The following is a 27,075-nucleotide window of genomic DNA, read 5'->3' as shown; positions in this document are numbered from 1 at the left end:
CTTCTCTTTTCAGATCCTTAGCTCCTCAAAGCCAGGGCCCACTTCTTCTCCTCCCTCAAGGAGTCCCTCCCCTCAGAACCGGGGCCCAGCGGGGGTCGGTCTGGTCTCCCCGAGCTGACGGGCAGTCCCTTAGGGTCAAGGGCCCGGGCCTCCTCCTCCCTCTGCCCATCCGCCCAGTGCCCAGGGCAGGGTTTGCTGCTCATCCGTCTTCCGGGCGGACTGGGCAAACGTCCACTCCTCGAAGGAAACAAGTGACCCTAGGATGGGGCTGAGGGAAAGGACACCTGGAGAGGGAGGCCCGGTGGAGAGGCATTCCCAGGCAACCGGGTCCGGTGGGGTTGACGGCTGACTCAGAAATAAAACCTTTATTGTCTGCGGCAAAGGCCTCGGTGCTCGGCCGATCCCCCCGCCCCCCTCTCCGGCAAGGGTGCGGTGGGGAACGGAGGCGGGGGGCGCTGGGAAACTGTCGGGTCACGTCGGTTTGAGCTTGTGCCGGTATTCCCAGGTTTCCTGCCCGTCCAGATCCCACCGGGACCAGTGCCGGGTCATCCCCGGGGTCGCCGGGGCGGGGATGGAGGAAGCAGAGTTGTGGGATGCAGGGAGAGGGAATGAGCTGGTCTGGGAGGGTCGAGCCCTGTGGTGGGGATGCCAGGTCTGCAGAGACTTCGCGGCGAACGGGGGCTGCAGGGCATCCCCCGTACCCGGCGCTGCCTCAGAGCCCTGCCCCGAGCAGGCCGAGCAGGACGCTGGCCCCCAGGGCCGCCAGACTCCCCCCGGCCACGGCGGCAGCCCCGTCCCTCTCCTCCTTCCGGTCGAGGCTGTCCGCTCCACACAGGCTGCTGGAGCAGCAGCTCACCATGAAGAACGTCCCGTGGACGGTCTTGGTCAGTGGTTCACAGAAGTCCGCACACCACATGGAGTAGGTGGTCAGGTGCCCGGAATCTGCGGGGGCACAGAGCAGAGAAGCGGCGGGGGGGGTCCCAGCTGAAGGAACCCATCACCCCTGAGGCGGGGTTGGGGGGAGCGAATCGAAGACTGGCGTGTTCCCTGCCTCCCGATCCCCCGCACCAGTCCCTCCGTCCTTCGTCTTCCCCGCTCCCTTGCCGGGAGGCAGCCACTGAACGGGGACCTGGGCACCCATCTTCCAGGCAAGGAAACTGAGGCTGCGGAGGAGGCGAAGGTCACTGGGTTGAGCTCCGCGTTCCTGACCCCTCACCCCTAACCTCGGTTCTGGTCCCGCTTTCCCCTCTTGCGGCGGGACTGACCCTCCCGGAGGGCTAGGGGCCGGGGGCCGGGGTGGCCGGGAGTCTCTCCGGGGTCGGGGGCTCACCTGTCAACCCTGAGGAGATGAGGGTTTTGCAGTAGTTGCTGGAAGATGGACAGGGGGTGTCGTTGAGGCAGAACTCCTTGCTGAACTGGGACTCGCACGTGTAACACCTCAGTTCGCCGCCTGCAGGGCAGGGGGTGGGGGAAGAGAGGAGACGGGGCATCGTTCCCCACTCGGCCAGCCCGAGCCAAGACCTCCCCCGACCTCCGCCCCTGCCTTTGGGGGCTGGGAGCCTCCCCCTACCTTATCTTGAGCCCCAAGCTCAGTCCCGCTCCACCGAGGGGGAGATTGACCAGTTGTTTCTGGGGCCCCCGAGGACCAACTAGAGGAAATGGCTTTTATTTGGAAGCATTTCCTGACTGTTGGTAGGCTCCAATCTTGGAACTGGGGACTGTCCCTGGAGCTCTCTAAGGAAATATCAGGCACCAATCTGTCTTGGTGGGTTTAGTCCCTGAGAGAAACAGCGTGGCTTAGAGTATAGTGCAACGGGCCCGGGAGTCACAAGGGCCCGAGTTCTATTTCTGGCTTCGCCACGTGTCCGCTAGGTGACGTTGGGCAAGTCCTTCTCTTTGGGCCTCGGTTACCTCATCTGGAAAATGGGGATTAAGACGGTGAACCCTACGTGGGACAGGGACTGTGTCCGACACAGTTACCTTGTATCTGCCCCGGCACTTAGTGCAGTGCCTGGCACGTAATAAGTGCTTGATAAAGGCCACAATTATTATTATTATTAGTTGCTCACCCTCCCGGAGACAGGGGAACGGGTCAGATGGCATCCTGGGGCCCTGCTCGAGGCCAGGGGTCCATCTCATCAGCGAGAGCGCTTTGCCAGCTCAGCCTTCCTCGTCCTCCCTCCCCCGCCCAACAGAGCTCCGGGGAAGCCGGGTTCTCCCCTACCTCGCTCCTTCCTCGAGGGAAGAGAGGGTAAGGGATCCGGCAGGGAGGCCTCCCTCCGACACCTCCCAAGAAGGAGTTCGGAGCCATAAAGGCGTTTGGACCCCCCGGCCTAAATTAGGCTCTGCAAGCTGACAAACTCCCACAAATGCTCAGCCTGGGATAAGGCCCCCGCTTCCGGGTTAAGAGCACGTGAACCCATCTCGAGGTGCAAAATCAATCTTTCTTTAAGACTGTGAGGACGAGGTTCCCTCAATCCCTCTGTTGTTCTATTTGTTAAGCGCTTATTATGTGCCGAGCACTGTATTAAGTGCTAGGGTGGGTACAAGATGATCAGGTAGCACTTAGAGTTCACAGTTCAAGTAGAAGGGAGAACAGGCATAGAAGCCCCATTTTGCGGAGAAGGGAAGTGAGGTCCAGAAAAGTGAAGGGACTCGTCCTCCCCGCTGTCAGCAGCCCTTCCTGGGGTCCATCCTCAATCCTCCCCCTGCCTTCCGGGGATACCTCTCTTTCCGTCCGTCGGCGCTTCGTATTCCAGATCCTCGTCGTCATAGTCCTCCTCCTCCTCCACGTCCTCAGTCTCCGGCCTGTCAGGCCCCACCTCCTTGCCGACGACACCTGCCAGACCCCCGGACCGTAAAGCTCCCAGCCCGGAGGGCTCCGACGCCTCCCCCCGGCTCCATCTGCCGCCCCCAACGGCGCCTGTGCCCGGGAATGACCCAGAGGGTCAGCGGCCTCTGCCCCGGCGTCACACGGAGGATCGACGCCACCCCAGAAGGAAGGGGAAAAGGTGCCGAGGAAGCTGCTTCTGCCGGTGCCCGGGTTCTGGGGTGCCGTCCGGGCTCTGGGCCGCTGCCCGTGTTCCGTAATGCTCCCCGACTTCCGTGCCGCTGCCCCGGTTCCGTCCCGCTGCCCCGGTTCTGTGCCGCTGCTCTCCCGCACGGACGTAGCTACTCCAATCCTGTGCCCTTGCCTTGGAACGGGGCCCATCAGCCAGGGGAGAACAACTGGAATCCGGCAGCCGAGCAGGTGTGGGGGCCACCCTGAGTGCCGCATCGGGGTGCCGCTGCTTGGCGTAGCATCTGATCATCTCTTTCTCCTTCCCCACCCTCCAGGCCCCCAAAGCCCTCCGTCGGCCGGTGCCGGGGCAGGTCGGCGGGTGTGGAGAGGAAGCGGAGTGTGAGGAGGGCGGGGATTGGAGGTGCCTTTTTCCCCGGTTCCCGTTTCCCACTCTCCCCAGGCAAAGACCACCGGGGTCTCTTCCAGGGTCAGGGACTCAGGGAGGTGGGGAGGAGGCGTGCCCACCCCCGCTGGTCCAAAAGGAATAAAAAACAGCTCACTCCTTCCCAACAGGGACTTAAATTTGGGCCTCCTGTCTAGATGCAGAAACCCAGGACTTTCGGGGATCACCTCGGCCAACCCCCGTCTGCTCCCAATCCAGCCCAGATGGGCTCATCCTCTCAAAACATCCTGCCCGCCCCGGGTCCCCTCCCCCAACATCCTGACCGCCCCCCACGCCCGTACCCTCCCCAACCTCCAGAGAGAGGGGGGCCGCCCACCCGAGCCTCGGTCCCCTCGGCGCTCCCAGTGATGCCCCCCTCACCTTGCGCGGCACAAAACAGGGCGGTCAGCAGGGCGGTCAGCAGGGCGGTCAGCAGGGCGGTCATGAGAGCCTTCATCCTCGGGGGCTTTGCGGACAGGGTCTGCCGGTCTCCTGGAGGGCAGAGACAGACCCGGGAGTCTGGGGGTCCTCGGAGCTTGCGGGAACTCGGGGGTGGGGAGGGGCGGGCAAGGAAAGGGCCTCCGCCAGGCCCCCAACCTTAATTGCCTCCGGCTTCCCGCCAGCTTTTGCTGGGAACAATGGATTTTTTTGGCCTGTCCTTGGGCTTGGCCTTAGACTGTGTGTTTCCCTCCTTGAGCCGGGGGACAGAGGTCAGGGTGTTGGGGCAGGGTGGAAGTTGTTCTGGTCCATGTTGTTCCTTCTCCTCCTGGTGCTGATGTCTCTCCCTGACCATCTGTCCCCCCGCCACGTCGGGGCAGGGGGGTCGACCTCATCTGGCCCCCAGCCCTGCAGGTGGACTCAGCCCGGACTCCTGGTGTCCTGGCGGCCCACAACCCTGGGAATCCCGTGAGGGACGGGGCCCGATGGGATCGTATTGCTTTTGGCGCTCTGCACGGGGCTGGGTGCATAGTAAGCGCTTAACAAATATCGCAGTTGTTATCAAGTACCTTGCCCCCTCTTACCTCCTGCTCGTCAACCCATTTGGTACCCGGGGGTGGGGTAGGGGTTATTATTAGTTGCTCACCCTCCTGGAGACAGGGGAACGGGTCAGACGGCATCCTGGGGCCCTGCTCGCCGGTGCTTCGTCAACCCATTTTGTACCCGGGAGTGGGGTGGGGGACAGACAATCTCCTGTCCCTCCTCCCCCACACTCCAGAAAGTTGTCTGTGATCCATGTTCCCTGGGAGCAGATCCTCATGGATAACTGAAAACCACAGATGATCTAGCCATCATTACCTTCTGCCCCCACCCCAAAATAATAATAATAATTGTTGTATCTGTTATTCATTCAAGAGTATTTACTGAGCGCTTACTATGTGCAGAGCACTGTACTAAGCACTTGGGACGTACAACGCGGCAACAGATAGAGACAATCCCTGCCCAGTGATGGGCTCAAAGCACTTACTATGTGCTAGGCACTGTACTAAGTGGTGGAGTAGATATAAGCTGACCAGGTAGGACACAGTCCCCGACCCACACGGGGTTCACGGTCTCAATCCTCATTCTATAGACGAGATAACTGAGGAACAGAGAAATGAAGTGACGTGCCAAGGTCACACAGCAGACAAGTGGCGGAGCCGGGATTAGAACCCGTGACCTTCTGACTCCCTGGCCCATGGTCTATCCGCTACACCACGATGAACTCTTCTTCGACATCTCCTTAATTTCTTGCTAATGGGCATGGGGAGAGGACGAATAGGCCCAGAGCCGAAGGGCCCGGATAATCCATAGACTGGATGGCCAAGCACAGGATCATCAATCCATCAGTCCTATTTACTGAGCCCTTACAGGCTCTAGACTGTAAGGTTGTTGTGGGCAGGGGACGTGTCAACCAACTCTATTACATTATATACTCCCAAGCACCCAGTAATAATAATAATAATGCCGGTATTTGTTAAGCGCTTACTATGTGCCGAGCACTGTTCTAAGCGCTGGGGGAGATACAGGGTCATCAGGTCGTCCCCCGTGAGGCTCACAGTTAATCCCCATTTTACAGATGAGGGAACTGAGGCCCAGAGAAGTGAAGTGACTGGCCCACAGTCACACAGCTGACAAGTGGCAGAGCCGGCATTCGGACTCACGACCTCTGACTCCCAAGCCCGTGCTCTTTCCACTGAGCCACGCTGCTTCTCAGTACAGTGCTCTGCACACAATAAATGCTCAATCAGTACAATTGATTGATTTCAGAGCAGTGTACTAAGCGCTTGGGAGAGTGCAGTATAGGAGGGTTTGTAGACATGTTCCCTACCCACGAGGAGTTTAGGAGCATTGGAACAAGGCAGCAAACTGGGCCCCTTCAGGCCACGCCTTGAAAGCCCCCCAGCTAGGTAGTCTAAGAGAAGCAGCGCGGCTCAGTGAAAAGAGTCCGGGCTTGAGAGTCAGAGATCACGGGTTTGAATCCCGGCTCTGCCGCTTGTCGGCTGTGTGACTGTGGGCGAGTCACTTTTAACTTCTCTGTGCCTCAGTTCCCTCATCTGTAAAATGGGGATTAACTGTGAGCCCCACGTGGGACGACCTGATGACCCTGGATCTACCCCAGGGCTTAGAACGGGCGCTCTGCGCATAGTGAACGCTTAACAAATACCAACATTATTATACATTCGATCGTATTAAGTGCTTACTGTATGCAGATCACTGTACTAAACGCTTGGGAAAGAACAATACCACAATAAACAGGAACGGTCCCTGTTTAGAAGCGGGGGAGACGGACAAAAATACAAATAAATAAAATTACAGCTCTATACATAAGCGCCGAGGGGCTGGGAGGAGGGGGAAGAATAAAGGGAGCAAGTCAAGGCGGACGCAGAAGGGGAGTGGGAGGTAAGGAAAAGTGGGGCTTAGTCTGGGAAGGCCTCTTGAAGGAGATGGACCTTCTGTAAGGCTTTGAAGGGAGGGGAGAGTCATTGTCCGGTGGATTTGAGGAAGGAGGACTTTTCCGGCCAGAGGCAGGACGTGGGCCAGGGGTCAGCGGCGCGCGCAGCGATGTGGAGGCACAGGGAGGAGATTAGCGCAAGAGAAGCAGAAGTATGCGGGCTGGGGTGAAAAGAGAGAGAAGCGAGTGAGGAGGAGGCAGGGTGATGGAGCGCTTTAAAGCCAGGGCTGAGGAGTTTGTGTTCGGTGTGTCTCCAAGCATTCCTGAGGTCTTTCCTCAACTGTCGCCCAGGCTCACCTCCCCGGGTGATCCTGGGCGGGCAGGACTCTCAGCGGGGTTGTTCACCCAGCATGAGGGGAGAGGAGATGGCGGCGTAAGAGCCGTAAGGGAGAGAGTGTGGCCTGGTGGAAAGAGCACAGGATTGGAAGCGGGAGATCCGGCGTTGAGTCTTGCCTCTATCGCTTGCCTGCTGTGTGAGTTTACCCTCCCAGGGCCTCAGTTTCCTTAGCTGTAAATACCTGTTCCCCCCTCCCGCTTAGCCCGGGAGCTCCATGTGGGACAGGGACTGTGTCCGATCAGCCCCAGAACTGGGCAGAGTCCTTGGCGCATAGTAAGGGCTTACATAGCACCGGGATCATATTGGAGAGAAAACTCAGGCCCAGAAAGCAGCAGCGAAAGCATCGGCCTGCGTCACACAGGAAGTTCCACGTCAGTTCACCCCACAAAGCTTGGGAAAGGAAGATGTTGTTTTGTTGCTCTAGATTGTAAGCTAGTTATGGGCAGGGAACGTGTCCGCTAATTCTCTTCCATTATCTGCTCCCAAGCATTAAAACTAGTGCTCTGCACATAGTAAGGACTCGATTACCACTGATTGATTGACCGATTGATCAGAGATTCTCCGGGGACCCTGGACTGCAGAACGAGGAAGGGTCACAGAGGAACCCTCCTCTTGAATCCCTAATCCTCCCTGCTCCTCGAGCCCCACATCTCCTTGTTTTCCATCTTATAATAATAACAATTACGGTATTTGTTAAGTGCTTACTACGTTCCAGGCACTCTACTAAGCGGTGGCGTGGATACAAGCAGATCAGATTGGACACAGTCCCTGTCCCGCACAGGATTCACTGTCTTCTTCCCCATTTTCAGATGAGGTAACTGAGGCACAGAGAAGTGAAGTGGCTTGTCCAAGGCCACAGAGCAGACAGTGGGGGGAAATGGGATTAGAACTCATGACCTTCTGATTCCCAGGCCGCGCTCTATCCACTAGGCCATGCTGCTTATCCTTCCCTCTCCCTCCCGCCCGCTCTGTTCTCCCTCCTACCTGCTCCGCTCTCCCTCCCGCCCTCTCAGCTCTCCCTCCCACCCCCTCCGCTCTCCACCCAGGCTCCCAACTCCAGTAGGCCCCCGGCCGTCCCCGGAGGCCGAGACCTGAGCCAGGCCCGTGAGCCCGCCTGAGTAGCCCAGAAAGTTGTGGTCAGTGACCCGGGACCTGAATTGACTGGAAAACGGCCCCTCTGCTAGAGACAGATGGGGAGACAGATGCGGGCAGGAATCCCATGAATGCCCTCACTGCCAGAACGTAACCCCAAAAGCCAGAATGATGATGTCAATCGCCCCGCCAGGGAAACGGCATCCAGGAACCTACATATCGTAGCTTGATGCCAGAGATCACCTCGTCAAGCCCCCAGCCTCCCTGAAGAGTAGGACTCACCAACGCGGGCCTCCAAGCGCCCCAGCTCCTCCCGGCTCCTCCGGCTCCAGCCGCCGGAGCAGGGGGATGGCAGATTGACCGTAGGGGTGGGCAGGGCCTCTTCTCCCTCGGCTGGCGGGGAAACACCTTGCACGGGACCAACCGGTTCGCTCCCCGACGGCGGAATTGCCCGGCGTCCGCGCTTCCTCGGGAGCTTAAAATATCTGCCCCAGCTGGGCTGGAAAGGCCATCAGCCATCAAAGGACTCTTGGCCTTGAGCGCACATTGTATCCAAGCGGCATCAGATAAGACTCACAGCAGCCCGGGACCTTCCCCGGACCCCCTGCTTCCCAGGGAAGCCAGGTTGGGCTGGAAACCAGTCATTCAGCCGGGCTTCCCGGTGGCAGACCCCGTAGAGGGCTCTTCTTCTCCACCCACCCACTAGCAGAGGGTGAAGGAGAAGAGAGGTGAGGGGGGCACGGGTGGTTATTGGGGTTAATGATATCAAAGGGCCCAGCCAGTTCTGGGCACTCCCTGGGCAAAGAGCTGAGCTGGGAGGGATGGATCAGTGAGGGGGTTGGAAGAGGCAGATGAGGAGGGTGGGAGGGATCGGGGAGCCGGTGGGGGTGGTCAGTGACTGGGATGGGAGGAGTCAAAGAAGTGGGGAAATGGGGGTCAGCGAGCAGAGCGGGAGGGGTCGGTGAGTGAGGAGGAAGGGGTCGGCGTGACCGCGACGGCTGGCTGTGACCGGGGGAAAGGTGAGGTCGCCTCAGGGACCGGTCACGAGGACTCGCCTCCCCGCCAGATGATCCCAAAGCCGCAGCCGCCCAGCCCCAGGGATCCCGATGCCAGCGTCTGGGAGCCCGGTGCCAGCCTGATGGCGGCCCCCGAGGAACCCGGTACCGGACTCCAGAAGCCCGATGCCGGCCCTAGGCCAGCCCCCAGGAACCCAGCGCAAGCCTCCGGGATCCTGATGCCAACCCCCAGGCCCTTGGCCAGCGGTAGCCGGTGCTCAGAGGAGCGGGAGCCGCAGGAGCAGAGGGAAGTGGGGTCAGCGGGGCCAGCGGCTGTCGAAGCTTCAGGTTTCAAGCTCCAAGTCTCGGCCGGTCTTGGGACCGGGGCCAGGCCGGGGCCGGAGCCGGGGCCCGCAGAAGCCAAAACACCGGCACCGGCCTGTGGGAACTAGGAGGAAAGGTTAATGGGAGCGGGGATCACGCAGGCCGGAGAAGGCGATTCGGGAGAGGGGCCACTCCCTGCCTCTCGGCCCCAAACCTGACAGGAGGGCGGGCTAGATTAGCTGGTCAAGCCTGGGTCGAGCCCGGTCAGTTGGGGTCTCAGACCTCACCGATCCCACTGACGAGCCCTGACCGCTCCCCCTTACCCGCCACCCCCTCACGTGTTCCCCCCAAACCCACGGTCACGCGCTCCCATGAGATCACGCAACCACCCCTACGTACGCCCTCTAGAAACAATCATCTTGAGCCCCGCGAGGATTTTGCTAATTTATCTCTACTCCTCCCTTCCTCCTCGGCTGCTGCTCTCACTCCTGTCTCAAGGGTCCTGCCCCAGGACTCCCTCACCCCCCAACCCTTTCTCTCTCCATCTAGATCTCCCCAACCTGGTCTCATCTTCACACCGGCCCTCTCCCACTTGAACCCTATCCTCTGGCCTGGTCGCTCCTTTCCCCTTATTCTGACTCTGTGCCCCACTGCTCCCCAACTCTGGGTCTCCCGTCTCAGTCCTCACCCTCACTCCATCTCCAACCCATCCAACCCCCACCTCTCGTTTGGCCCCCTTTCTCCCTCTTCCCCATCCGGCCTCGTTCTGCACCCCCAGTTCCTTCCCGCCGTCCTTCCTTTCCTCTGGCCCCGGCCCTTTCCCCTACTGCTCCCTTCCCCAGAGTCAGCTCCCGCCGCTCCTTCTTTAGACACACCCAGAGAGACACAATCACACTTCCACTACACACCTCTGCCCCCCCCCCCGCCACCCCCCGCCTCTCCTCAGGCTCCCGTCACCATTTGGGCCGCTCTCCTCAGGGCCCCGGAGCCCTCCGGATGTCGGCCCTTGGCCCGCCCCTACTCCTGATCTCCGGACGGCTGCAGTGGGGCCTTCACCCAGCCTGTCTCTGGCCTTTGCTAGGCCTGCACTGGACCCGCACCCGGCACCCGGTCCTGGGGGAGAGCAAAGCCTCAAAACCCCGATCCCGTCCGGCCCTCGGACCCCGACTCCCGAGGGAGGACGATCCAGGTTGGTGCCCCACGCGGGGTTTGGGGTCCCCGCACTCTGGGCCGGACTCGCGTCGCGCTTGCTAGTTTGTTAGTTGTTACTGACTCGTTATGGCTATCGCGGTCCCCACGTTAGTCCTTCAGATCTATTCTGCTGCTCTTTCAGTTACTGCCTTTCTGCGTACTCACATCTTCCCTGCTGGATTGTAAACTCTGCCTGGGCATGCGTTTCCTCTGAGACCCTGGACACGTGAGTACAATGTTCCTCCACCGAAGGATGGTGCCCAAGCCACCCAGCAAGGGCAGGTAAGAGCCGTGATCATCCCCTCTTGGGCTGTGGGCAGACAGGAGGCTCAGGGGGACCAGATACCAGATTTGGGAGAAATCAAAGTGGACAGGGGATGATGCCTGGACGTGGAGCCGGGACTAGGGCAGGGAGAAAAGGAAAAAATAATAATGGTGGTATTCGTTAAGCGCTTACTACGTGCAGACCACTATTCTAAGCGCCGGGGTAGACACGAGGGAATCAGGTTGTCCCACGTGGGGCTCACCGTCTTAATCCCCATTTTACAGATGAGGTCACTGAGGCACCGAGAAGTGAAGTGACCCGCCCAAAGTCACACAGCTGACAAGTGGCAGAGCTGGGATTCGAACCCATGATCTCTGACTCCAAAGCCCATGCTCTTTCCACTGAGCCCACGCTGCTTCTCTTTAGTAACTGTGGCATTTGGTAAGAGCTTCCTCTCTGCCAGGCATTGTGCAAAGCGCCTAGACCAATATAAGCAGATGGGTACACTGTCCCGGTCCAGCGTGGCTCAGTGGAAAGAGCCTGGGCTTCGGAGTCAGAGGTCATGGGTTCGACCCCCGGCTCTGCCACTTGTCGGCTGTGTGACTGTGGGCGAGTCACTTCACTTCTCTGTGCCTCAGTGACCTCATCCGTAAAATGGGGATTAACTGGGAGCCTCACGTGGGACGACCCGATGACCCTGTGTCTCCCCCAGCGCTTAGAACGGTGCTCTGCACACAGTAAGCGCTTAACAAATACCAACATTACTATTATTACAAGGACATCGATTGAATGAGGGGTTGGGGGAGAGCGGGGGGCAGCTGCCACACGCCCAGATCATCCACACCCCCACACCCCCACAGTCAGGTAGAGACACACAAACGGTCACCTCGGCCTAGGCCAGCCGGAGCTGCCCCACCGTCGTGGCCACCTGGACCCCTGCGGTAGCAAGTCTCTGCCAGAGATGGGGACCGGGACCGTGGAGGGGCAGAGTTTGGAGGAGGCCTCGGCTCACCCGGCATCCTGGGCATCCTGGGCATCCTGCCTCCGGTCACCTCTTGGGCCAGGGTGGAAAGCGGGGATGGAAGACGGGCCGGCCGAGCCAGGCCTTGGGGATCTGGGGGACTGCCAGGGCTGCCGTCCCCTGCCTTCCTCCTCCCCCTTCTTCCCCTCCTCCTCTTTCTCCCTCTGTCTAGTCCTTCCTCCCATCCAAGGAGAGTCACCTGCACCTTAGCTGAACCATTTTTCTCTTCTCCTTTGGGTGGTCGGTACCTGAAAACGTCCTAAAGGAGGTCTCGCGACCGATGCTGAAATTTTGAGGCTGGTCTCGGGGCGTAAGGTCACCTGGGGCAGCAAGGGGCTAAGGCGGAGTCGACGACAGGCTGGATCGAAGGGCAGTCGGCGACGGGGCGGGTCGAGGGGGAAGCCCGGGCCGTTTCCATGGCAACGGCCGGGGCGGGATGGGGGGCCGTGGCGCCCTCTGGTGGCCTCTTCTGGACGTCCTGCAGCCCCGGGCTGGACAGCTCTCTCATTCGTAATAATAATAATAATAATAATAATAATGTTGGTATTTGTTAAGCGCTTACTATGTGCCGAGCACTGTTCTAAGCGCTGGGGTAGAGAGAGGGGAATCAGGTTGTCCCACGGGGGGGCTCACAGTCTTCATCCCCATTTTACAGATGAGGTCACTGAGGCACCGAGAAGTTAAGTGACTTGCCCAAAGTCACCCAGCTGACAAGTGGCTGAGCTGGGATTCGAACCCATGACCTCTGACTCCAAAGGCCGTGCTCTTTCCACTGAGCCACGCTAATGTTGGTATTTGTTAAGCGCTTACTCTGTGCAGAGCACTATTCTAAGCGCTGGGGTATTTATTCATTCATTCAATAGTATTTATTGAGCGCTTACTATGTGCAGAGCACTGGACTAAGCGCTTGGAATGAACAAGTCGGCAACAGATAGAGACGGTCCCTGCCCTTTGACGGGCTTACGGTCTGATCGGGGGAGACGGACAGACCAGAACGATGGCAATAAACAGAGTCGAGGGGAAGGACATCTCGTAAAAACAATGGGGGTAGACACAAGAGAATCTGGTTGTCCCACGTGGGGCTCACAGTCTTAATCCCCATTTTACAGATGAGGTCACTGAGGCACCGAGAAGTGAAGTGACTTGCCCAAAGTCACACAGCTGACAAGTGGAAGAGCTGGGATTCGAACCCATGATCTCTGACGCCAAAGCCCATGCTCTTTCCCCTGAGCCCCGCTAATAATAATAAGGATGGCATTTGTTAAGCGCTTACTATGTGCAAAGCACTGTTCTAAGACCTGGGGGGATACAAGGTGATCAGGTTGTGCCACGGGGGGCTCACAGTCTTCATCCCCATGAACAGCGTGGCTCAGTGGAAAGAGGCCGGGCTTCGGAGTCAGGGGTCATGGGTTCGACTCCCAGCTCTGCCACTTGTCAGCTGTGTGACTGGGCAAGTCACTTCACTTCTCTGTACCTCATCTGTAAAATGGGGATTAACTGTGAGCGTCACGTGGCACAACCTGATGACCCTGTATCTCCCCCAGCGCTTAGAACAGTGCTCTGCACAGAGTAAGCGCTTAACAAATGCCAACATTATTATTTGACAGATGAGGTCACTGAAGCTCAGAGAAGTGAAGTGACTCGCCCAAAGTCCCACAGCTGACAAGTGGCGGAGCCGGGATTAGAAACCGTGTCCTCTGACTCCCAAGCCCGGGCTCTTCCCACTGAGCCACGCTGCTGCTCTGCTTCAATAGTATTTATTGAGCGCTTACTATGTGTGGAGCACTGGATTAAGCGCTTGGAATGGACAATTGGGCAACAGACAGAGACCATCCCCGTCCACTGACGGGCTCACGGTCTAAACGGGGGAGGCAGACAGCAAAGCCAAACAGAACAAGACAACATCATCAAGATAAATATTCATTCATTCATTCATTCAATAGTATTTATTGAGCACCTCTTACTACGTGCAGAGCACTGGACTAAACGCCTGGAATGGGCAATTGGGCAACAGATGATCCCCGCCCAATAACGGGCTCACAGTCTAACCGGGGGAGGCAGACGGCACAGCCAAACAGAACAAAACAGAACAAGACAACATCATCAAGATAAATAATTCGAACCCATGACCTCTGACTCCCAAGCCCGTGCTCTTTCCACTGAACCACGTTTCATCCGCACGACAGTCCTGCATCCTAGGGAGAGACAGGGATGAGTGGTCCAGAGGTCATGGATTCGAATCCCGGCTCCGCCACTTGTCAGCTGTGTGACTGTGGGCGAGTCGCTTAACCTCTCTGTGCCTCACTTACCTCATCTGTAAAGTAGGAATGAAGACTGTGAGCCTCAAGTGGGACAATATGATGGCCCTGTATCTACCCCAGCGCTTAGAACAGTGCTCTGCACATAGTAAGCGCTTAACAAATACCAACATTATTATTATTATTTATAGATGAAGCATGGCGTGGTTGATACAGCACAGGCCTGGGAGTCAGGAGGTCATGGATTCTGCGCCACTTTATCTGCTCCGAGACCTTGGGCAAGTCCCTTCACTTCTCTGGGCCTCCTTTCCCTCATCGTAAAATGGGGATTGAGACTGTGAGCCCCATGTGGCACAGGGACTGGGTCTGACCCGTTGTGCTTGTATCCACCCCAGCGCTTAGTACAGTGCCTGGCACATAGTAAGCAATTAACAGATTATTACTTTGCCAAAACTGATACTGCAGGACTGGGGCAAAGTTGTGACTTAACATCTTCTCTCATCTGTACAATGGGGATGAAGATTGTGAGCCTCACGTGAGACAACCTCAATACCCTGTATCTCCCCCAGGCTTAGAACAGTGCTCTGCACATAGTAAGTGCTTAACAAATACGAACATTATTATTATCATCTTCGCTGCTTCCGCAAGAGACTGAAGCTGGGCCATGACTTCCCGCGGAAAGGGATCAGGACTGGCCAGCGGGGCCTCGGGGCCCTCCAGGAGAGGCTCACTTGGACTGGCTGAGCTTAGTCTGGAAGGGAAAATACCCCAGTGACTACCAGTGATCTCTGTCACAGCCGTCAGGCCTCCAGGAAAGCGGTGACAGAATTCTTCAAATCAGGGGCCGAGTCAATTTTTTAAATTTATGACATTTGTTAAGTGCTTACTATGTGCCAGGCACTGTAATAAGTGCTGGAGTCGATTCAAGCTAATCACGTTGGACCCAGTCCCTGTCCTTCACTGGGCTCCCCGTCTTAATCTCCCTTTTACAGATGAGGTAACTGAGACCCAGAGAAGCAAGTGAGCCGCCTAAGGTCACACACAGCCGACAGGTGACGGAATCAGGATTAGAAACCACATCCTTCTGACTGTCGGGACTGTGCTCTGAAGGTCACACTGCTTCTCAACTATCAGTTCACGGACGAGTCGGGTGGGGAAGTAGCCTCCCAGCAGAGTCTACGATGCCTCCTCGGGCTTGGTGGATCTTGGGGAAAACAATCCCACCCTCAAGCCTGGAGGTGTAGACGCGGGTAGCCCTGGGCCTGGGGCGGGGTGTGGAGGATGGGGAGAAGTGTCACGGGGAACGGGGGGGACAGGGTAGGAGTCGGGGGGATGTGGGGTTTGCAGGGAGCGGATCTGAGGGAGTTTGGAGGTGCCTCCTTCCTGCCCTGTTGAACAAGACGGAAAGCGATCTGGGGAGGAGGGAGGGAGAGCGGGGGCATCGACTGCATCGCTGGCAGGACCTAAGCAGGGCTGGGGAGAGGCAAGAGAAAGAGTAGAAAGCGGGGAAAGGTCCCTGAGAGTGCAGTGGTCCCCACTCCAGTCAGTCAGCCAGTCATTTGTATTATTGAGCATTTATTGTGTGCACAGCATTGTACTAAACACTTGGGAGAGTACACTATAACAATAAACAGACTCATTCCCTGCCCCCGGTGAGCTTACAGTTTAGTTTACACTCCACACATTAGCGTCCAGCCACACAGGGACTTCCACACTGATTGCACAGAGAGTAGCTCCTGTTCAGTGCATCATTTTAGAATTATTCTGATGATTACAATAATCATAACAATAACAACATTTGTAGAACAAGTGCCTACTGTGTGCCAACCACCACACTAAGTGCCGGGAGAGATAGAGTGCAATCAGATCGGACGGGGTCCCTGACCCACATGGAGCTCCCAGTTTAAATGGGAGGGAGAACAGGCATTAAATCCATATTTTGCAGATGAGGAAATCGAGAACGAGTGAAGTGAAATAACTTGCCCAAGATCTCTCGGCATGGAAGTGGCAGAGCTGGGAATAGAACCCAGGCCCTCTGACCACCCCAGCACCCCTCCACACACACAAACACACACAAATGCACACCAGATCCGTGCTCTTTCTGGACTGGGGACTCCAAATAGGCAGGGTTACGTTAAAGGCTCTTCTAGAGGACTTTCTCCCAGCTAAATCCTGAGGAGGGTGCAGGTCAGACTGATCACAGTGCCCAGGACCCCCACCCCAAAGCTGCTGCTCCCACTGTTGGCCCAGTTGCACAGATCCTTGTTGCAGCACATGGAGCTCAGGAAAAATGAAGTCACAGGTGTAGGCTCTGACTCGCAGTGGTCACAGTTCGCAGTACAGTTTTTCACTGTTGATCTGATGGTCTCAGAACCATTTGTTATTTCTGAAAATGAGAAAATCGTAGGGGAGACAGACATTGATATAAATAACTTATGGCTATGTGCTGTGGCGCTGAGGGAGGGTGAATAAAGGGAATGAATCCAAGTGCGAGGGTGACGCAGAAGGGAGTGAGGAAAGAGGAAATGAGGATTTAGGGAAGGTCTCTCGGAGGAGGTGTGCTTTTAAAGTCTGATGGGAGAGTGATCGTTCCTTGGGTAGGAAGGGGAAAGGTGTTCCAGGACGGAGGCAGGATGTGGGTGAGGGGTCAGTGTTAAGATAGACGAGATCGAGGTACAGTGAGTAACATTTACTGAGCTCTTCTGGGTGCAGGACACTGTATTAAAGACTTGGGAGAGTACACTATAATAGAGTTGGTGGACACATTCCCAACCCAAATCGAGCTTAGAGTCCAGCGGGGTAGACGGACTATATAAAGAATTTACAGCTGTGTACATAAATTCTGTGGAGCTCCTGGTGCTGAATGCCAAAATGAGCAGGTGAGGAGGGAAGTAGGAAGAGAAGGAGAGGGGGGAGGGAGGGCAGGCACCGAGGGGAGTGGGTTGTGGGTAGAGTCTTTGGCGCACAGGCTGGCCTGCTTCCCGCCCGAGCCCCACACACTGAATGAAAGCCGGTGGCTCATGGGTCCTCCCTGACCAGGACAAACCCCACGGTAGGATGAGGACATTTCAGAGACGGTGCCCTGCTCCCAGTGATGCCAAACTAATTATGATACTTAAGTGCTTAATATAGGCCGAGCGCTGTTCTAAGCGCTGCGGTAGATACAAGCGAATCGGGTTGGACACAGTCCCTGTCCCACAAGGGGCTCACGCTCTTAATCCCCATTTTACAGATGAGGTGACTGAGGCCCAGAGAAGCCAAGTGATTTGCCCACGGTCACACAGCAGTCGCGTGGTGGAGCTGGGACTAGGACCCAGGTCCTTCTGACTCCCAGGCCTGTGCTTTTCCCACTAAGTCCCACTGCCTGATACCTCCAACCTCTAGACTGTAAGCTCAGTGTGGGCAGGGAATGTGTCTGTCGACTCTGTTAAATTGTACTCTCCCATGTGCTTAGTACAGTGCTCTGCACATAGAAAGTGCTCAGTAAATACCATTGAGGATGACAGATGATGAATTGTTATTACTATCATTAAATTTATTAAGCGCACACTATGTGTCAAACCCTGTTTTAAAGGCTGGGGTCAATATAAATTAATCAGATTGGACTCGGTCCCTGACCCACATGGAATTCAAAATCTAAGTAGGAGGGAGAACAGGTAGTGAATCCTCATTTTATTCATTCATTCCATCGTATTTATTAAGCGCTTACTGTGTGCAGAGCACTGTACTAAGCGCTTGGAAAGTGCGATTCAGCAACAAAGACAGTCCCTGCCCACAACGGGCTCACAGTCTAGAAAGGGGGAGGCAGACATCAAAACAAGTTAACAGGCATCATAGCATCTACATAAATAGAATTATAGATATATATGCACATCAAAACAAGTAAACAGGCATTAATATAAATAAGTAGAACTATAGATGTATATATATATACACAAGTGCTGTGGGGCGGGGAGGGGGAGGAGAGGAGAAGGATTGAGTCGGGGCGATGGAGGGAGAGCTGAGGAAAAGGGGGGCTTAGTCTGGGAAGGCCTCCTGGAGGAGTTGAGCCTTCAGTAGGGCTTTGAAGGGGGAGGAAGTGTGCTAGTTTGGCGGATGGGAGGAGGGAAGGTGTTCCAGGCCAGAGGTAGGACGTGGGCCAGGGGTCGACGGCGGGACGGGTGAGGAGGCCCAGTGACGAGGTTAGCACCGGAGGAACAGAGTGTGCGGTCTGTTGCTGAACTGTACCTTCCAAGCGCTTAGTCCAGTGCTCTGCACATAGTAAGCGCTCAATAAATACTATTGAATGAATGAGAGAAGGGAGGTCAGGTAGGAAGGGGCAAGGTGATGGAGAGCTTTGAAGCCAATAGCGAGGAGTTTCTGCTTCATCTGGAGGTTGATAGGCAACCAGTGGAGATCCTGGAGGAGTGGTTTCCTCACTTTCAGACTAAGGATAGACCGGATTGAAACCAAGAGAGATTGAGCCTGCCAAGAACAGGCTTGAGGCTGAGAGAGAGGCCAAGATGGGAAGATAATGAAACAGAGATGAGCTGAAAGGGAGTCAGAGGCAAAATCCACGAGAGATTGAGACAGAACAACCCAGAGGCACAATTAGTGAGTTACCTAGTTCCTTTTCAGAAAGGTAAAAACTTACCCTTATAGTTGCTGAAACATGCCAACTCATTGGGCTTACACTCTACTGGATTTTGACAGTCAGAGCTTTCTGAATGGCATACGTGGCACCTCAGGGAGTGTGCTGGGAGCAGAAAACACAAAACAACGCAGTGTTAGAAGACTGGTCCAGGGAAAGGGGATTCCGCTGATGGGAGGACTCCATAGGTCCTCCAGAACCTATTTGGCTGAAAATGAGGAGGATAAAGTGAATAAAATAACCCTCAAACCACCCTGGTCATCCTACGTCCCAACATCCTGGAGAGTTGGGTGAGGGGGACTATGATGAAAGGGCTTCTAGATTCCCGCCCCAACCCTGCTCCCGATCGGGGATTGCAGGGGTTCCATCGCAGAACAGCGGTGGAATGGAGGAATTGTGAACTGGGGAGGAGGTGGGTGGTGAAAACAGATCTAGTGCAGCGGGAAAGCTCTGCTTTCGGTTGGTCAGTAAGGAAGCCATAGGGAAGTGGGGAGGAAACATTAGTCCCTCTCCCCTAATCCACCTGCAGACCCCATAACTCACAGTGGTGAAAAAGTTCCAACCACTTGGTTCTCAGTTTCTGCCCCTCAGAATTCGTTAGCTGACTGACTCCAGGGGTCCCTGGGGGCCTCGACCTTACCATCCACCCTCCACCAGCTCCCTCCCCTACCCACCTTTTCAACCACCCACCCTGTCCCCAGGGCAGAGGAACCCCGGGGTCTTGACTGAATCCAGGAGACCTTCCAGCTTCAGCTTCCAGAGAGACCCCCGAGTCATGGAGGAAAATCTAGGTTCTAGAAATAAGACCCTGCTGGGCATCCCGAGTCTCCTCAATTTCTCCAGGGACCCTTGGTTCTGAGATATCAACTGGTTTGTCCTTCTGTGGCTGGAAGTCATGACTGGCTTCCCTCCCCGGGGAACCTTGGAGCTGAGGAGAGTCCTCTTGTTTCTGGATCCGCTAGTTCTCTCTCCTCCCATCAGAAACAGTCAGTCAGTCTGCATTTACTGAGTGCTTCCCGTGTGCAGAACACTGCACTGAGCACTTGGAAGAATACAATATAACAAACAGCGACTAAACCCCGAGCCCCGGATTAAAGCCCAGGGCCCCTCCAGCTCACCCCTGCCTGACCCGTGAAATTTCTATTCACAGGCGAGAATTCCACAGGCAGGGCTATTCCAGGGTCCAACCATTGATCCATCCAGTCCAGCATTGTCTCTCTGGCAAGGGCAACCGGGGGCTTGGAGGGACCAAGCGACGGTTCCCCTGATGATCCCGATGGCTCCTAATGTTGGAAGATGGACCTTCTAAGACCCCTAAAAGATGGACCTTTTATCATCCCTAACTTCTCCCTTTAAATCCCTTGACCAGTAGGAGCCACTGACCTATGGATTTGTCCACAACCAACATGCCTTGCTTACATTTTCGGTCCCACATCTATTTAACCATTTTCCAGGGGGTAACTCACCTGACGCCATCCACAGCAGGACCACCAAGAGAATGATATGGAAGTTCCCCATCTTCCTGCCCATTAAGATTCCTGTGTGGCCAAGGACCGGAACCAGGATGTGTAACTTTTCCTTCTCTTTCTTCACTTTATATAGGGAGAGGTTTGTTAATCAGTCATGGGGAAGGGAAGGGCATCATAAAATTCCAAGGACCATTAGGAGCTTCAGAATTTGGACTTCTTACAGGTGTATTTGAATAGCCCAATAAATTTCAGGGCTAACGCACTTACGACTAGAAAGACAAACAAACTGGGTGGAAGGAGGGCAGCTTCTGAGTCTAGCTCACTCTCTAGAAAATAATAGTTGTGATAATAATTATTATTATTATAAAACACTGTGGTATTTGTTAAGTGCTTACTATGTGCCAAGCACCCTGCTAAGTACCGGGGTAGAGACAAGATAATCAGATCAGAAACAGTCCCTGTCCCACCTGACAGTCACAGTTTCAGGGTGAGGGAGAATGGGATTGAGTCCCCATTTTACAGATTAGGAAACTGAGGTACAGAGAAGTTAAATGCCTTGCCCAGGGTCACACAGCAGACAAGTGGCAAAACCGGAATTGGAATCCAGATCTTCAAACTCCAGGACAAAGCTCTTTCCAGTACATCATGCTGCTTCTCTTCGTGCGTGCACTTATTTATACCCAACTCAACCCTTGTGTACATATGTTTATCCTATTATTTATTTATTTGGATTGCTCTGTTAATATTTTTGTCTGTCTTTCCCTTCTAGAAGGGAAGCTCCTTGTGGGCAAGAAATTAGTGATTTCTCTGTTTCGTCCTTCCCAAGCTCTTGGTACTGTGTACTGCACTCATTTGGTGCTCAGTTAATGCACCAAATTAACTGAGGGTCTGGCCCACTCACCGGGGCTCGCCCCCCTTACCACCCCTCTCCCCTCCCCACTTACCCCAAGCCCCCCTTGGTTCTGTTCTTCTTAAGGTAGGGCAGGAAATCCCCCAGATCCTTCCAACTTCCACTTTAGATGTTGCTGGTGATTAGCAGGAAAAGGGTAAAATTTGCAGGTCGATTTGCCCCCGCACCCAAATCCAGCTCTGAGTGGAGGTAAAGATTATTGCTGGGTTAGAATGAAGCTCAAAATCTTTATTGCTAACCGAGTATTGGCTAGTTAGTATGCCTTTTTCTGGATTTACCACACACACTCTTCCCCTGGCCCACTCTGTATATTATATAAATGCATATAAAACTGGCTATATAAATTATAGTATATACTACTATATATTATAGTAGAGATATAGAGGTAGTTATATAAATATATTTATATGTTTATATTTATATGGTAAATGTATATACTTTATGTGCATTCATGTATGCATTTTCAATCATCATCGATGATATTTACTGAGTGCTTACTATGCGCAGAGCGCTGTACTAAACACTTGGGAGAGTACACTACAGCAGAGTTGGCAGACACGTTTCTTGCCCACAACGAGCTTACGGTCTAGAGGGGGAGTCGGATAGTAATATAAATAAATAACTTATAATATATTATTTTAAGACGTACGCAAGTGCTGTAGGGTTGAGGATGGGGTAAATATCAAATGCCTGAAGGTCACAGATCCAGTTGCATATATACAATATATACATTCATAGTTTATATATTTCATACTTTTAGTATATGTACTTTAAAACCCATCCCACAAATGCCACTTTATCACTTTATAACCTAAACACTTAGGCATTCGGCTGCCTAAATAGCACTTGTGTCTTTATCTTTATACTTAGTACACATTATTTCCTCCTCTCACTTTGTTGCAATTCATTGCAGTTTGTTTCAGTGTTGGTCTCCTCCTTGAGGACAGAGATCGTATCTCTCCCAAGTGCTTAGTCCAGTGCTCTGCACAAAGTAGGTGCTGAATCAATACTATTGATTGATGGATTAATTGACTGATTCAGACCACAAGGCCCTAACGAAACCAGGCTGGGTCAGACTCACCTTCCACCCGTAACAGGATTCTGTCTCTCTCTGACAGAGGTCCCGGAAGTTGCTTACGGGACCCGACTGGTGATGTTGGGCTTGGCAGCTGTTGTCAGTTTTGACTTGGCAGTTGTTGTCAGTTTTGACTTGTACTCAAAAGCAGGAAGCTGGAAGGGAGTGGAAGGGGAGGGAAGCAGGCCAGGTGCCTATTGTGGGGACTTGTTTATAAAGTGATCATTTGTCCTGAATAATTGTGAAACAGAAAATGGATCGATTGCTTATTTTCCTGATAAAAGGGACCTGGTGTTGAAACAATCCCCAGGCCGTGGCATAATCTGGAAAGGAAGACTGCTCCTCGCTTTGCAATTGCACTGGGTCTCTGCATTTCTTATTGATGGCACCAGTGTGACATTCATTCATTCCTTCATTCAGTCGTATTTACTGAGCACTTACTGTGTGCAGAGCACTGTACTAAGCGCTTGGAAAGTACCATTCAGCAACAGATAGAGACAATCCCTATCCAACAACGGGCTCACAGTCTAGAAGGGGGGAGACAGACAACAGAACAAAACAAAACAGGTACAAGTAAACAGGCATCAATAGCATCATTATCAATTAATAGAATGATAGATATATGCACATTGTTAATAAAATAATACATATGTACATATATACACAAATGCTGTGGGGCAAGGAGGAGGGAAGAGCAGAGGGAGGGAGTTGGGGCGATGGGGAGGGGAGGAGGAGCAGAGGAAAAGGGGGGGCTTAATCTGGGTTTAGTCTGGCACACACCCAGCCCTGCCTTCCCATGCCCACAATCCACCCTCCTGGGCACTCTAGCTCATCTTGGCTTGTGGGAGCTAACCCTCGCACACACACCTCGGGAGGCTGGGGTGGGGGTGACAGCATGACGAGGGCAGAGGGCAACTGTTGGGATGGGCAGGACTGCCCCCATCCCTAGAACAAGGCTGTGGGTACAAGGGCGAGTTAGCATTGGGAGGAGGGGGGGGTATAGAATCCCAAAATGGCCCACCCACCTAAATCTAGTTGCTCTTCTCCCCTCCCCAGTACCTCTGGAAGCAGCTTCCCAAGGGGCATACAAAAAAACCTGGTCATTCTGGGGGTGTCAGGAACCCAGACCAGTCCAGGAACTGCCCCCCACCCTCCCACCAAGCGATAAGTCCAGACTTGGGCAGGCCATTGGTTGCGGGGGGGTTTGGTACCTGAGCATCAGATTGGGGAAAGAGCTTCTGGTGCTTGGGGCTGGAGCTGAAGGCAGTATGCCCCCACACCTTCTTGGCTCCATTTGCGGTCTTGGAACTGGGAGGGGAGGAAGGGAGTGAGGAAGTAGTGTTGGGGTCCCAAAGGATATCTGGGAACGGGGGGAAGGAAGGGAGGGGAAAAAGGAGGAGAGGGAAAGGGAGGTAAAAGAGGAGGAGGAGAAAGAGAAGGAAACATGGTGAAGAGGTGGGAAAGGGGAAGGAGAAGGACAAAGAAGAAACAATAAGCTCCTTGAGGGCAGGGTTCTTGTCTACTAACACCACTGTACTCAACTAAGTGCTTAGCAAAGTGCTCCATACAGAGTAGTTGCTCAATAAATACTATTGATTGATTGATAGATGGTTGATGTCATATGGAATGCTGGGTGCTTGTGCAGTGTAATGTGATGGAGCCATTTGGAACAGGGGGAGTGGGATGAACTCCGGGGGCCCAGGTAGCTAAGGAGGAAAACATTCTACCCGGTGTCTCTCGTCTCTGCAGCAGCTCGACAAGGAGGAGGTGGTGGAGGTCAAGGAGGACGAGGATGAGGACAAGGAGAAGGAGGAAGAGGAAGTAGGAGGAGAAGGAGGAGGAGGAGAAGAATGAGGATGAGAAAGAAGAGGAGGAGAAGGAGAGAGGAGGAGAAGGAGGAGAAAGGAGGAGAAGGAATATGAGGAGGAAGGCAAGGAGGATGAGGAGGAGAAAGGAGGATGAAGAGAAGGATAAGGAGGAGGACAAGGAGAAAAAGGATGAGGCCTAGGAGAGGAGGAAGAGGACAAGGACAAGGAGGAGGAGACCAAGAGGAGGAGACCAAAAGGAAGATCTCCAGAGTTAGTGGCCCAGTAGGAAACGCCGATGACGTTATTCAGAGGATGGGTGGCAGCCCAGAGAGGCAGTTAGAGAGATTCCCACAGAGGATTAAGCAGGCCCTTGAGTCGTTGTGGTCTTGTCTTATGCTGTTGAGTCACCTACAGCATGGTACTTGGCATTAAATCAATAGACACAAATGCCCTGATTCCAAGTCCAGGAGTCCAGCTGAGGTGTGTTGTCCTGGGCCTCCCTCAACTGGCCAGACTGCAGGTCTGGGACGCAGACACAAAGAACACTTTGCCGAGGAGGGAGTGGTGGATGGAGGGCTCAGGGAGGCTAGGTGGAGGCCAGGCAGGTGCAGAAGAGAATGAGGTGGAGATGAGGCATAGGAGGTGAGCAGAGGAAGAGGAAGGGGAAGGAGGAGGAAGAGGAAAAGGAGGAGGAGGAAGGCAGCGCCATTCGTCCCTCCTCCCTTCTGCTGCGACGGCTACTGTGACTTTCGGTGGCGGTGGGAGGGGCTCCCCTCCCCGCATCCAGCTGGAAGCACATTTTATTGGTTTCCCTCAGAGGCCTTTCAGGAGGCCGAACAGAACCCTCCCAAAATCTGATCATCTTTCAGGTCAACCAGTGGCCTTAGCCACAAGTCTTCAAAGCATTGCCTTGAGCCGTGGGGTCCCGTTCCCATAGAGACGGCCCCCTCGTTGTCGAAGACCAGCTCAGACTTGGATCACTGCGGATGTTCACGGAGGAGGAAAGGGGAAAAAAAGTATCACTCTCATGGCCAAGGTCCTGAGCACCCTGAGTGTGATAAAGTATTTGCCTTTTCTGTGGGCTTAAACAACAGTAAATTGGGTGACCTTAGGAGGTGGAAACCTCATCATGTGTCACTTCCTGGGCAATGTGGGGGTGGGGGGAAAGCGTGAGAGGCTGGCATTCATTCTTTAATCATATTTATTGAGCGCTTACTATGTGCAGATCACTGTACTAAGCGCTTGGAATGTACAATTCGGCAATAGAGACAATCCCTGCCCAACAACGGGCAGTATAACCATCGCCCTGCCTCCAGGCTAGACACCGCCAACTCTGTCCTGATGCCTAGTGGAAAGAGGATGGACCTGTTAGGCAGAGGATTGAGGTTCTAAACCCATCTCTGCCACTTGTCTGCTGGGTGAACTTGGACCCGTCTCTTCACTTCTCTGGGCCTCAGTTTCCTCCTCTGTAAAATGGGGATTCTGTAAAATAGTCCCCTCAGACTATGTGCCCCACTGTGGGAAAGGGAATGTGTCTGATCTGCTTCAATTGCATATCTACTCCAGCATTTATAGCTACTAGTGCTTGGTGTATAGTAAGCGCTTAAATACCACAATTATGATTATTTTACAGATGAAACTCTCTTCCTCCACTACTGCCGGAAGGAGGAAATTCAGGCCTGGTGTGTGTTCAATTCATCTTCTCCTAGCCAGGAAATCCAGACTCTAAGATTCATCAATATGAGTGGGTGATTGAGTATGCATGTGCGCATGTGTGGTGTGGTATCTATGTATGTGTGTGACTCATGAAGGCAGAGAAGAAACAGTGTGACTTAATGGGAAGAACCCAGGCCTGGGATTCAGAGAACCTAGCCTTTAATCCTGCTTGGGCAAGTCATCTTGTCATCTTGGACAAGTTGCTTACCTTCTCTGTGCCTCAGGTTCCTCCTCCTCCTCTTCCTCCTCCTCAGCCTCCTCCTTGTCCTTATCCTCCTCCTCCTCATCCTTCTTCTCCTCTCTTCTCCCCCTCCTTCTTCATAATGATAATAATGATAGTAATAAAAGTACTGAGAAACTGGAGGATTTTCAAATGCCCAGCAACCAGGGCTTGGAGACTATGGCCTGGGGGTCTGGGCTTGGCACTGATGTTCGGGTGTCCCAGTGCTGTGATAAAAGGATTGAGTAGTAATGGTTTCCCAGGGGAGTCAGGGTCAGGATGCAGCGTCCGGGGGTAAAGGTCTGAGACTTGTTTCCCTGAGTCCTCTACCCTTCTTCTCCAGCGCAGCACTTTGTGGAGCGGAGACGTGGTCGCACCAGGCCTCAGGGGTGGGCTTCTCAAGGTTTGGGGGCCACTGCCCTCCTGCTGGAGGCCAGATTCCCTGTTGGGGGCAGGGGTTGACTTATACAGATCGGGGGGCTACTTGAGATCTCAGTGGGACCCACCCCAGCACTTCCCCAACCCCTCAGCTCAACAGCCTCCTCCAACGTATGCCTCCATCTTTCCATCTTCCTTTGTGTCCTCCCTGCCTCCCTCTTGCCATCCTTTCTTTCTCCCACTTCCCCCCTCTGCCACCTCCACCAGGTCGTGTGGGTCGACCTGGTCTCCTACCAATAATATCCTGCCTGTGTGGGTGCAGACATCCCTAGGCTCTGCTGGCCATATGACCGGAACCGGCCCGTTCGATTACCCTTGTATACATTCCTGATCTCTAAGCTCCCTGTAGGCAGGGAACATGTCTACCAACTCTGTTATATCGCCCTGTCCCAAGCGCTTAGTTCAATGTTCTGCACACAGAAAATGCTCAATAAATACTATTGTTTGATTCCAGCAGAGACCAGACCGACCCGGATCGCAGCTGTCCAAAGGCAGACAGAAGGCTGTGGGTGAGCATTTTCTCAGAACGCCATGCGGGTGTTTGACTGAACTGGGATCTAAAGTGCAGGGTGAGCCCCTTCAACTGATCGATCAAATCAATCAATCGTATTTATTGAGCACTTTACTATATAAATATAGTATAGCATATACTATTAAATATATAGTACAATACAGCAGAATTGGTAGACACATTCCCTTCCCACAAGCAATCACAGATATTTATTGATTGGCAACTGTGTGCAGAGTGCTGTACTAAGTGCTTGGGACAGAACAATATAGCAGAGTCGTTAGGGACATTCCCTGCCCACTAGCAATCAATCACAGATATTTACTGAGCTCCGACTGTGTGCTGAGTACCGTACTAAGCACTTTCAGAGTTGGGACCTAGGTAGGAGCTTGTGAGAAGCAGTGCGGCCTAGAGGATAGGGTACAGGCCTGGGAGTCAGAAGG

The 27,075-nt window shown here is 54.1% G+C and overlaps 2 protein-coding genes across 4 annotated transcripts; both read right to left on the bottom strand.

Annotated features, from left to right (window-relative positions):
• Positions 1–338: 338 nt before the first annotated feature.
• On the bottom strand, positions 339–11,992 carry GPIHBP1 (glycosylphosphatidylinositol anchored high density lipoprotein binding protein 1). 3 transcript variants are annotated; one of them, XM_039911683.1, is made up of 5 exons: positions 11,849–11,992; positions 3,825–3,935; positions 2,726–2,839; positions 1,331–1,450; positions 339–942 (listed from the first exon to the last, which is right to left on the bottom strand). In XM_039911683.1, the coding sequence occupies exons 2-5, from the start codon at positions 3,898–3,900 to the stop codon at positions 713–715; spliced, it is 540 nt and encodes a 179-aa protein (XP_039767617.1). In that variant the 5' UTR covers positions 3,901–3,935; positions 11,849–11,992; the 3' UTR covers positions 339–712. The 3 variants fall into 3 exon arrangements, with proteins under 3 accessions (XP_039767617.1, XP_039767618.1, XP_028918046.1); XM_039911684.1 differs by having other exon boundaries at positions 11,921–11,986; XM_029062213.2 differs by lacking the exon at positions 11,849–11,992 and adding an exon at positions 8,087–8,463.
• Positions 11,993–15,928: 3,936 nt separating this feature from the next.
• Positions 15,929–20,006, bottom strand: LOC114811084 (lymphocyte antigen 6D-like). Its single transcript, XM_029062214.2, has 3 exons — positions 19,955–20,006; positions 18,492–18,593; positions 15,929–16,244 (listed from the first exon to the last, which is right to left on the bottom strand). Exons 1-3 carry the CDS (start codon positions 20,004–20,006, stop codon positions 16,024–16,026), a joined length of 375 nt encoding a protein of 124 aa, XP_028918047.2. The 3' UTR covers positions 15,929–16,023.
• Between the last annotated feature and the right edge of the window lie 7,069 nt (positions 20,007–27,075).

This window comes from Ornithorhynchus anatinus, chromosome 4 (assembly GCF_004115215.2).
Source record: "Ornithorhynchus anatinus isolate Pmale09 chromosome 4, mOrnAna1.pri.v4, whole genome shotgun sequence".
Classification (NCBI taxonomy): domain Eukaryota; kingdom Metazoa; phylum Chordata; class Mammalia; order Monotremata; family Ornithorhynchidae; genus Ornithorhynchus; species Ornithorhynchus anatinus.
Note: the sequence above shows the minus strand (reverse complement) of the source record. Positions and strands in the feature narration are given on the sequence as shown.